Source organism: Nerophis lumbriciformis, linkage group LG20 (genome assembly GCF_033978685.3).
Source record: "Nerophis lumbriciformis linkage group LG20, RoL_Nlum_v2.1, whole genome shotgun sequence".
Taxonomy (NCBI): Eukaryota; Metazoa; Chordata; class Actinopteri; order Syngnathiformes; family Syngnathidae; genus Nerophis; species Nerophis lumbriciformis.
The window spans coordinates 28,285,195-28,297,315 of NC_084567.2; the positions used below are offsets into that span (position 1 = coordinate 28,285,195).

At 40.9% G+C, this 12,121-nt stretch overlaps 1 protein-coding gene across 4 annotated transcripts in view; it reads right to left on the reverse strand.

Moving 5' to 3' along the window:
- The window catches only part of whrna (whirlin a), a 350,775-nt gene that overhangs the window by 23,677 nt on the left and 314,977 nt on the right, over nucleotides 1–12,121 (reverse strand). For all 4 annotated transcript variants that reach the window (XM_061980754.2, XM_061980751.2, XM_061980752.2 and 1 more), the window contains 2 exons: nucleotides 8,676–8,842; nucleotides 4,864–4,986 (listed from right to left, as the gene is read on the reverse strand). In XM_061980754.2, the coding sequence (XP_061836738.2) occupies nucleotides 4,864–4,986; nucleotides 8,676–8,842 (290 nt within the window). The remainder of the gene's footprint in view (nucleotides 1–4,863; nucleotides 4,987–8,675; nucleotides 8,843–12,121) is intronic.

The window sequence follows — 12,121 nt, forward strand, 5'->3', positions numbered from 1 at the left end:
GAATGCACTACAAAGACAAGATATTTGATGTTCAAACTCAAAAACGTTATTTTTTTTTACAAATAATAAATAACTTTTTAGTTGGGAAAGGGCATGTTCACCACTGTGTCACATGGCCTTTCCTTTTAACAACACTCAGTAAACGTTTGGGAACTGAGGAGACACATTTTTTAAGCTTCTCAGGTGGAATTCTTTCCCATTCTTGCTTGATGTACAGCTTAAGTTGTTCAACAGTCCGGGGGTCTCCGTTGTGGTATTTTAGGCTTCATAATGCGCCACACATTTTCAACGGGAGACAGGTCTGGACTACAGGCAGGCCAGTCTAGTACCCGCACTCTTTTACTATGAAGCCACGTTGATGTAACACGTGGCTTGGCATTGTCTTGCTGAAATAAGCAGGGGCGTCCATGGTAACGTTGCTTGGATGGCAACATATGTTGCTCCAAAACCTGTATGTACCTTTCAGCAATAATGGTGCCTTCACAGATGTCTTGGGCACTAATACACCCCCATACCATCACAGATGCTGGCTTTTCAACTTTGCGCCTATAACAATCGGGATGGTTCTTTTCCTCTTTGGTCCGGAGGACACGACGTCCACAGTTTCCAAAAACAATTTGAAATGTGGACTCGTCAGACCACAGAACACTTTTCCACTTTGCATGAGTCCATCTTAGATGAGCTCAGGCCCAGCGAAGCCGACGGCGTTTCTGGGTGTTGTTGATAAACGGTTTTCGCCTTGCAATAGGAGAGTTTTAACTTGCACTTACAGATGTAGCGACCAACTGTAGTTACTGACAGTGGGTTTCTGAAGTGTTCCTGAGCCCATGTGGTGATATCCTTTACACACTGATGTCGCTTGTTGATGCAGTACAGCCTGAGGGATCGAAGGTCACGGGCTTAGCTGCTTACGTGCAGTGATTTCTCCAGATTCTCTGAACCCTTTGATGATATTACGGACCGTAGATGGTGAAATACCTAAATTCCTTGCAATAGCTGGTTGAGAAAGGTTTTTCTTAAACTGTTCAACAATTTTCTCACGCATTTGTTGGAAAAGTGGTGACCCTCGCCCCATCCTTGTTTGTGAATGACTGAGCATTTCATGGAATCTACTTTTATACCCAATCATGGCACCCACCTGTCCCCAATTTGCCTGTTCACCTGTGGGATGTTCCAAATAAGTGTTTGATGAGCATTCCTCAACTTTATCAGTATTTATTGCCACCTTTCCCAACTTCTTTGTCATGTGTTGCTGGCATCAAATTCTAAAGTTAGTGATTATTTGCAAAAAAAAAAAAAAAAAGTTGATCAGTTTGAACATTAAATATGTTGTCTTTGTCGCATATTCAACTGAATATGGGTTGAAAATGATTTGCAAATCATTGTATTCCGTTTATATTTACATCTAACACAATTTCCCAACTCATATGGAAACGGGGTTTGTACATCCAAAATGTGTAACCACCGTTATGACAGAGCTTTCTTTAAAACACACACTTGTGTCCAGCAGTTCATGCCTTCAAGTCCAAAGTGCTGATTTCCACTCCCTTTCATGCGTCCTGTTGCAATCAGTACTGCTCTTTATTTCAATCAGTACATTTCTCAGAGGGAGGCCGGAATACAGCATTGAACAAGTTGTGGACTACTTTGATCTTTGAACTCTAACTCCCTGTTTCTATGTGTTGGGAAAATGCTAATGCATGGCTTTTTGATGCCATCACTTAGGATGATTCTCACTTGTAGTCTTGTATTCAAACCAAAAAATTACATAAGATTGCTTGATTTACTAAATTTGTATGTACTAAAACAAGTGCAAACCTGACAGCACACGCAAAGCTGATCGACTAAACGTGTGCAAAATGGATTGCGTCTGTTAAGTTAAAAAGTTAAAGTACCAATGATTGTCACACACACACTCGGTGTGGCGAAATTATTCTCTGCATTTGACCCATCACCCTTGATCACCCCCTGGGAGGTGAGGGGAGCAGTGGGCAGCAGCGGTGGCCGCGCCCGGGAATCATTTTTGGTGATTTAACCCCCAATTCCAACCCTTCATGCTGAGTGCCAAGCAAGTGAGCAGAATAAGACGTGCAATCCATTTTGTGTCTCTGACTTTATCCATCTGTAACTGTTGCTACTAATAATTATTATAATTTGTTTTATTTCTCTAAAAACAGAATAATAAGTTAAGTTCATAAAAAGGGAATTCAAATCAAAATGCATAAAAGTTCATAAGAAGGCTATATTTAAGTTACTATGGTTAAAAATGTAATTTCATGCCTTTTTGTTAAGTTTGTGGGCATACTTTTATTTTGAAGTGTCTCGTTTGGTCTGTCGTCCGATGTAAGGAAGCTACTTCCGGGTATGAGTAAACATTTTTGATGCAATGTGAAGGCAGAAAGAGAGAGACTGACTGTCACAAAGACTAAAAAGTGTCACAAGGACTCTAAGCGTTTGGGCTATAAGAGCCTGAAGATGCCTTTCCTTGCCCTTATGTGGGCTTTGTACCGAGGATGTCGTTGTGGCTTGTGCAGCCCTTTGAGACACTTGTGATTTAGGGCTATATAAATAAACATTGATTGATTGATTGATTGAAGATCACAATTTCCTCCTAAAAGAAGCATGCAGGCCAACAAGGTATTTGTTTGTCATTTCTGTTTGTATTTACTTCGGTAAAAAATGTTTGATCCACATGCTGTGCATGTTGTTATCTTTACGTTTTTAACGTGCTTTATTTTATTTCAGTTTTCACGGTGAATTTGAAGGGAAAGGAAGGAAGCTTTCAAATAAATCAGTTCAAGAAAGCCATTGTGTCTGTGCTATTTGGAGGGAGTTACACCATCCATTAATTTTCTACCGCTTGTCCCTTTCGGGGTCGCGGGTGGTGCCAATATTCGGCAGCCCGATATTATCGGACATCTCTAAAAATATTATTTTACCTGCACGCTGCCTCTCGCCTCTGCACCCTGGGATCATCTCAACAACGCCTTGCTGAGTCACCAATTTTTTTTTGGTGGGCACTCAATTCCACGGAAAGGTACGTGCATAAACTGAGTAGTTTGGCCATAATTATAAGACTGTATACAAAATCCACGGCACACTTTTGACGATTTCCTGAAAACCGAATTGTACGAAAAGCGGGGCGTATGAAGACTGAGGTACCAATGTGGATATTTTCATACATTCCCTTCAAAAAAATATTTCGCTTTTTCATTTTTGCGATGCTCAAACAGAATAGTGTTAAACAATGATGATAAATAACTATCTATAAAAACATGTATTGCTCTCTACTATTCTCCTTTCTGGCTTCGTCACACCTGTGAAACAGACATTAAAGGCCTACTGAAATGCGATTTTCTTATTTAAACGGGGATAGCAGGTCCATTCTATGTGTCATACTTGATAATTTTGCGATATTGCCATATTTTTGCTGAAAGGATTTAGTAGAGAACATCGACGATAAAGTTCGCAACTTTTCGTCGCTGATAAAAAAGCCTTGCCTGTACCGGAAGTAGCAGACGAGTAGCGTGACGTCACAGGTTGTGGAGCTCCTCACATCCGCACATTGTTTACAATCATGGCCACCAGCAGCGAGAGCGATTTGGACCGAGAAAGCGACGATTCCCCCAATAATTTGAGCGAGGATGAAAGATTTGTGGATGAGGAAAGTGAGAGTGAAGGACTAGAGGGCAGTGGGAGCGATTCTGATAGGGAAGATGCTGTGAGAGGCGGGTGGGACCTGATATTCAGCTGGGAATGACTAAAACAGTAAATAAACACAAGACATATATATACTCTATTAGCCACAACACAACCAGGCTTTTATTTAATATGCCACAAATTAATCCCGCATAACAAACACCTCCCCCCTCCTGTCCATATAACCCGCCAATACAACTCAAACACCTGCACAACACACTCAATCCCACAGCCCAAAGTACCGTTCACCTCCCCAAAGTTCATACAGCACATATATTTCCCCAAAGTCCCCAAAGTTACGTACGTGACATGCACATAGCGGCACGCACATACGGGCAAGCGATCAAATGTTTGGAAGCGTACTCACGGTACCGCGTCTGCGCATTCAACTCAAAGTCCTCCTGGTAAGAGTCTCTGTTGTCCCAGTTCTCCACAGGCCAATGGTAAAGCTTGCCTGGGAATGTAAACAATGAAACACCGGCTGTGTTTGTGTTGTTGCCGCAGCCGGCCGCAATACACCGCTTCCCACCTACAGCTTTCTTCTTCTTTACTGTCTCCATTGTTCATTGAACAAATTGCAAAAGATTCACCAACACAGATGTCCAAAATACCGTGGAATTTTGCGATGAAAACAGACGACTTAATAGCTGGCCACCATGCTGTCCCAAAATGTCCTCTACAATCCATGACGTCACGCGCTGACGTCATCATACCGAGACGTTTTCAGCAGTATATTTCGCGCAAAATTGAAAATTGCACTTTAGTAAGCTAACCCGGCCGTATTGGCATGTGTTGCAATGTTAAGATTTCATCATTGATATATAAACTATCAGACTGCGTGGTCGGTAGTAGTGGGTTTCAGTAGGCCTTTAAAAAGGCTCGACGAGGACAACATAGGAAGGATCTCAGTGCGATTGCATAAATCCCACCTCGTACGTGTGACAGGTGGGCGGGTGATAGCAAGAATGTGGAGAGTAATAATCATCACAATGCTTGTTGACAAGGACAGTGTGTTATCAACTGGTGATGTGTTTCAATTAAACCAGTGTCAGCCGTGAGATGGGAAGCAAACAGCAGGTGGATACACCGGTGAATTATGTATGAGTTGTGTACCTTCTGCTCTGGAAGATGAAGAGCGTTTGTGACATGCGACACCAAACTCACCTGTATTGTGACGATCCTTGGCAACGGTTGCCGAGTGTTGGCTCCTCCTTCAATGGCGATGCCCAGCGTATTTGCACTTTTTGCCACTCTTACAAGCGTGGAGGTGGGCTCCAACAGTCCTGGCTAGAGTCAGGGATAAATAATTTAATTTGCAAATTTACAAATGCCTGAAAATGAAAGATGCACCGAAATTACAATTCTTGGTCAAAGCTAACAGAAATTATTATGCCAGACTATTGGAGAAATTAGACTACCGTATTGTCCGGACTATAAGGCGCACTTAAAATCATTTTTTCTTTCTCAAAACTCGACAGTGCGCCTAATGTAAGGAATAATTCTGGTTTTGCTTACCGACCTCAAAGCTATTTTATTTGGTACATGGTGTAATGATCAGTGTGACCAGTAGATGGCAGTCAAACATAAGAGTTACGTGTAGACTGCAATACGACTCAAGTAAACAACACCAGCATTTTATACTGTATGTTCCATGGAAAATATAGAACATTACACACGGCGCTCAAAAATCTATCAAAATGTTTTAGTACGACTTAAGTAAACTATGAAGCCACACCGCTTGATTGATTGTACTGTGCTTCAACATCCATCAATCCATCCATTTTCTACCGCTTGTCCCTTTTTGGGGTCGCGGGGGGTGCTGGAGCCTATCTCAGCTGCATTCGGGCGGAAGGCGGTTTACACCCTGGACAAGTCGCCATCTCATCGCAGGGCCAACACAGATAGACAGACAACATTCACACTCACATTCACACACTAGGGCCAATTTAGTGTTGCCAATCAACCTATCCCCAGGTGCATGTCTTTGGAGGTGGGAGGGAGCCGGAGTACCCAGGGGGAATCCACCCAATCACGGGGAGAACATGCAAACATACGAGTATTATTATGGCGTGTCTATAAGGAAAAACATATTAACTGGCATTTTCTTTAGCAGTATTATGCAAAAGCAACTTTTTGTTTTACCTTTTTGTACCTGCTGATCTGTATTTGGGATCTGCATAAGTCCTGAAAAATTTGCCTTTGTAGTCCGTGCCGACGCCGTAGTCGATAAGCTTCTTCTTTTTCTCTATCTTCTTGTGATGGGACATTCATCCTCCGCTGTTCCCATTTCTAATATAAAGTAGTGTAAAGTTCTTACTTATATCTGTCAGTAAACTCGCCATGAAAGCGCTAAAACATACCTGTGTAGTGAGTTTACATTATTCACCCGAGGAACTTTAGTTACTAGAGATTTACGGTCGGACAGTTTTTCACGGAACACATTTCCGGCGGACGAGGAGATGCTGCTCCGTTATTGATTTAAGTAATGTCTGAATGTCATTAAAACAGTTAGCTCCAACTTTTGACACTTCTTCCACTCCCGTCCTTGCACGCTACACCGCTACAACAAAGATGACGGAGAAAAGATGCTGCCGAAGGGGAGCCACGTAAATAAGAATGCCCACAAAACGGCTGCTGATCTGTATTTGGGATCGGCATAAGTCCTGAAAAATGTGCCTTTGTAGTCCGGCCAAAAGCTTCTTCTTTTTCTCTATCTTGCTATGGGACATTGATCCTCCGCTGTTCCCATTTCTAATATAGAGTAGTGTAAAGTTCTTACTTATATCTGTCAGTAAACTCGCCATGAAAGCGCTAAAACATACCTGTGTAGTGAGTTTACATTATTCACCCGAGGAACTTTAGTTACTAGAGATTTACGGTCGGACGGTTTTTCACGGAACACATTTCCGGCGGACGAGGAGATGCTGCTCCATTATTGATTTAAGTAATGTCTGAATGTCATTAAAACAGTTAGCTCCATCTTTTGACACTTCTTCCACTCCCGTCCTTGCACGCTACACCGCTACAACAAAGATGACGGAGAAAAGATGCTGCCGAAGGTGAGCCACGTAAATAAGACCGCCCACAAAACGGCTGCTGATCTGTATTTGGGATCTGCATAAGTCCTGAAAAATGTGCCTTTGTAGTCCGGCCAAAAGCTTCTTCTTTTTCTCTATCTTGCTATGGGACATTCATCCTCCGCTGTTCCCATTTCTAATATAAAGTAGTGTAAAGTTCTTACTTATATCTGTCAGTAAACTCGCCATGAAAGCGCTAAAACATACCGGTGTAGTGAGTTTACATTATTCACCCGAGGAACTGTAGTTACTAGAGATTTACGGTCGGACGGTTTTTCACGGAACACATTTCCGGCGGATGAGGAGATGCTGCTCCGTTATTGATTTAAGTAATGTCTGAATGTCATTAAAACAGTTAGCTCCATCTTTTGACACTTCTTCCCCCCCGTCCTTGCACGCTACACCGCTACAACAAAGATGACGGAGAAAAGATGCTGCCGAAGGTGAGCCACGTAAATAAGACCGCCCACAAAACGGCTGCTGATCTGTATTTGGGATCTGCATAAGTCCTGAAAAATGTGCCTTTGTAGCCCGGCCAAAAGCTTCTTCTTTTTCTCTATCTTGCTATGGGACATTCATCCTCCGCTGTTCCCATTTCTAATATAAAGTAGTGTAAAGTTCTTACTTATATCTGTCAGTAAACTCGCCATGAAGGCGCTAAAACATACCGGTGTAGTGAGTTTACATTATTCACCCAAGGAACTTTAGTTATTAGAGAGTTCCGGTAGGACGGTTTTTCACGGAACACATTTCCGGCGGATGAGGAGATGCTGCTCCGTTATTGATTGAAGTGTGAATGTCATTAAAACAGTTAGATCCATCTTTTGACACTTCTTCCACTCACAAAACGGCGCATACTGAAACGACTGTCAGAAAGCGGCTTGAAGATGATCCGTAAAACATAATCGATGCAACATTTTGACCAAAGAACCACCATTACATGTTATGTAGACCACAATTTAGAAAAAAATAATAACAATATGACTCCTTTATTGCGCCCTATAATCTGGTGTGCCTAATATATGAAAACAGATCAAAAATAGACCATTCATCGGCAGTGCGCCTTATAATCCGGTGCGCCCTATGGTTCGGACAATACGGTAATTTAGTGCATGGACACATACTGAGTGATAATTAAGCAAGGTAGTGGTTTCATTATCGATACTTCCTCCTTCCAATAAGCCAGTGTGCAAACCAACAATAGAAAGCATTTTGTTCACTCATTGTATCACTATTTCCTTTAAATCATTGGATCCAATATTCGTAACACCATGATTTATACATCCTTCATGTGTTATTTTACAGTCAATATAATTTGACGATCAGAATCGGCAGCATAAAACTTTGATGGTAACACCCCTGGTCTTTTAACGTTTAGTCTACCATGTGGTGATGTGGTGAAGGATGAAACAAATGCATAACGCAACTGACAAAATGCATAACATGAATGCAAATTTAACGCAAAACATGGAAAAATCTGTTTGTGTGACAATGTGAGATCAATGTTGATCATTTAATTAACTTTTCTGTAGGCACGAGTGCCTTTGTGAGGACCAACGATGACACGCAATGTTGCTATGACAGGGGTAGGCATTGTATCATTACCAAGGGTATCATATTGGATCGATACAATCATGATAAGATCGTGTTTTTTTTAATGAATCATATAGTCTTGATGAACTTGTGTTGATATACTGTATGTGTGAAGCAGATCAGGCTAAAATTAGTCAAGCAGCGCAATAATTTTAGGTCCACAATCAGGTTCTCAGTTGGTCCTCACAAGGACCGAAGTCAAGCAGCAGATCACGTCAATCGGTAATTGATTGATTAATTGTTCATCAATGAATCTGCTAATTCCTCCATGTCAAAGCCCACAGCTGTTTGGAAATGCACCCTCACCGGTTTGGCGGAGGTACCCCCCCCACTCCTCTGGGCATCTGGAAGGTGGCGTGTGCATGAGGGATGGGGGCTGGTGTCTTTGCTGACGTGTCCTGACTCGGCTATGTCCACGCCGCTGTCCTCACTGAGAGTCTGACCATTGTCTGACAGCTGAGACAGGGCGCAACCTAGTGGTGGGTGGGGGCACACGTGATATCATTGCTGTCATTTGGGAGTATGATTCTCTTACATGTGTACTGTGTGAGCACTTTTATCTGGATCTTCACCAAAATATAGAGTTATTGTGTGTTATTTTTTTTTGCATAACCTTACTATTCAGTGTTTCACTACGTCAAAAAGGCTGCAGACGCTAGTCAAACTATTCCTGATATGATCGTCTGACGATCACAACCAAATTAAATGTGATCGTGTTGGCGTGAATTATGTATAAAATAAAACATGCCACATTGCAGGAACACAATCTAAAACACTCTACGTATATATTTGCTGCTACAATAGTTTGCATTTGGCCAAGATTGTGTGTATAAGAAGGCTGAAGAGAAAAGTCATTATGTACTCTTAAAATATCAACTGGCAATTAGGCATCAGTAACTGTTTTCCTACTGCTAATATTATATTATATTTTATAATATATAATATTGTACAATGGTACCTCGGGATACGGGTTTGATTGATTCTATGACGCAGCTTGTACCTCGAAAAACTTAAATTAATTAAAGCTGCAAGCAGCGATGGACGGGACCGACTTTGACGGCACATAAAATCCAAACCAGAGCAGTAATTAAAACTCTTTGTTTAACTTTTAATCAGAAGAGTTCAATCTCACTCCTGTGCTAAATTGAAGCCGACACGACAAACGCGCTCAGAGGAGATACCGTAATGTTTGAAAAAAGGTGACCGTTTTTTACAAAACCTTTGTTTTGAAAGGGGAATTGCAAACTTCCTGCTGATTGATTTTTTCTGGGGTTTGTCAATAAATGAAATGTAGGTCTAAGTGAGACCTACATAGAGGTTTTTGTTTCATGTCTCTAAGACATTCCTACTGGAAGTTACAGGCAGTTTTGTCTGAGTTTTCCTCCTAGGGGGCGCTAGAGCGCAATTTTGAGTTTTGGAGTTGGGCTTTTTATTAGATCGCAATTTTTACCAGTCTTGATGTGTGTGTCCAGTTTGGTGAGTTTTGAAGCATGTTAAGGGGGTCAAATTACAGCTCAAAGAGGCAAAAATGACTGTTTTTACTAAAAATTTGTTTTGAAGGGGGAATTGCCAACTTCCTGCTGATTTTTGCTGAAGGATGTCAATGTATGAAATCTAGGTCTAAGTCAGACCTACATAGAGGTTTGTGTTTCATGTCTCTACGACATTCCTACCAGAAGTTACAAGCAGTTTTGTCTGTGTTTTTTTCCAAGGGGGGCGCTAGAGCGCAATTTTGAGTTTTGGGGTTTGGTTTTTTATTAAATAGCAATTTTCGCCAGTCCTAATGTGTGTATCAAATATGGTGAGTTTTGAAGAATGTTAAAGGGGTCAAATTACAGCTCAAAGAGGAGGCGGAATAATAATAATAATAAAACGCACAAAATACAAAAAGGTCCTCTGTCCCAAAGGGACATTGCGGTCCCTAATTATAATTTTAACAGGTAACATGCCTTTTAAAAGAAAAACAAACCTTTAGATACTAAATATGGTATGAAATTACAATTAAAATAGGACAAGTTTTTTCATCAAGTACCACCTCAGAAAAAAACTTTGCTTTCCAAATACCACCATAATGACCAACATTAAAATACAGCAGCGTAGTAGACCTATGTATTCATTAAAACAAGACAAAGGTTTTATTTAAGAAAAATATCAAATATGTTTGGCCACTGTAACATTACACACAGTTTAAACAGTAATACAGTGTTTGAATTAGGAGCCTTTGTTTGCTTACTTACTACTAAACGACAAGTTGTCTTGTATGTTCACTATTTTATTTAAGGACAAAATTGAAATAACAAACATATGTTTAGTGTACCGTAACATTTTTTGCTATAAATAAAGCCAATAATGTAATTTTTTGTGGTCCCCTTTATTTAGAAAAGTACCAATAAGTATCAAAAAACATTTTGGTACCGGTACCAAAATATTAGTATCGGGACAACACTAGTTTGAATATAGGGAAATACAACACTGTACTTTAATCAAGTGATTATTTGGCGTACCACTAGATCAGTGCTTCATCTTTTGAGTATGTCTGTGAATGTTCTCATTCATCCAGGTCATTGCAATGTCAGGGCTGTTTTCATTCTAAATAAGCTTGACTCTTTCCGTTTGATTTTCAAACCGCTTCTTGACGCTGTTATTACCGCATTTGTAAGGACTGGTCTCCTAATGCTTTAGTAAAACTTGATAATATAGCTATTCTGTCTTGGTGGTCCTTCTTACTCAACATATATGTCATCCGAAAGAACTTGGGATTGACCAGTGTATTTTATTCCCTGAGAGGAAGACTGGTCTCACGCAACAATTTGGGGGCTCGTCCGGGATGACACGCTGAGGATTGAACGTCTCTTGCACTCTTCTGGACAGACTCACTTGGCGCCAAAACATAAATCAAGGCAGAGCTTTTTGTAAAATTTGCATTAGGAGTCTGTCCTGAAGTCTGTGAGTCAAACACTGTTTTGGACCACATGGACAAGAGTTGCAATATTATAGGAGTGTTGAGTACATTTTAACCTTACCCGCTGCTACATAATAGTTGTACATAGTGGTCAACTCATGTCATTTTTCAACCATGACATAGATGGCTTCCCTCACTCCTCTTTCGTACCATCACTCCCCCCTGTCCAGAATCTGTACATTTTTGTTCTCAAAGGAGTGCTGTTTCTCCTTGAGGCGCAGGTAGACAGCTGAGTCTTGGCTTGAAGAGTTTGCCCGTCTATGCTGTGCCATACGTCGGCTTAGTGGTTGTTTTGTTTCTCCAATATATGAATCAGTCATCTATCATCATTACACTGGATAGCATACACCAGATTGTTTTTGTGGGTGTGGGGTGTCCGGTCTTTAGGATGCACTAGTCCCTGTCTCAGGGTGTTGCCTGGTTTGAGAGGCGAAACGTCTTCTAAGACAAACCAAACAGTCCAGTTGCAATCGACTGAATGCCCTGAGATTATTATTGAGTAGAAACAAACTACAAACCCCATTTCCATATGAGTTGGGAAATTGTGCTAGATGTAAATATAAACGGAATACAATGATTTGCAAATTCTTTTCAACCCATATTCAATTGAATGCACTACAAAGACAAGATATTTGATGTTCAAACTCATAAACTTATTTTTTTTTTGCAAATAATTAACTTAGAATTTCATGGCTGCAACACGTACCAAAGTAGTTGGGAAAGGGCATGTTCACCACTGTGTTACATGGCCTTTCCTTTTAACAACACTCTACACTAAACGTTTGGGAAC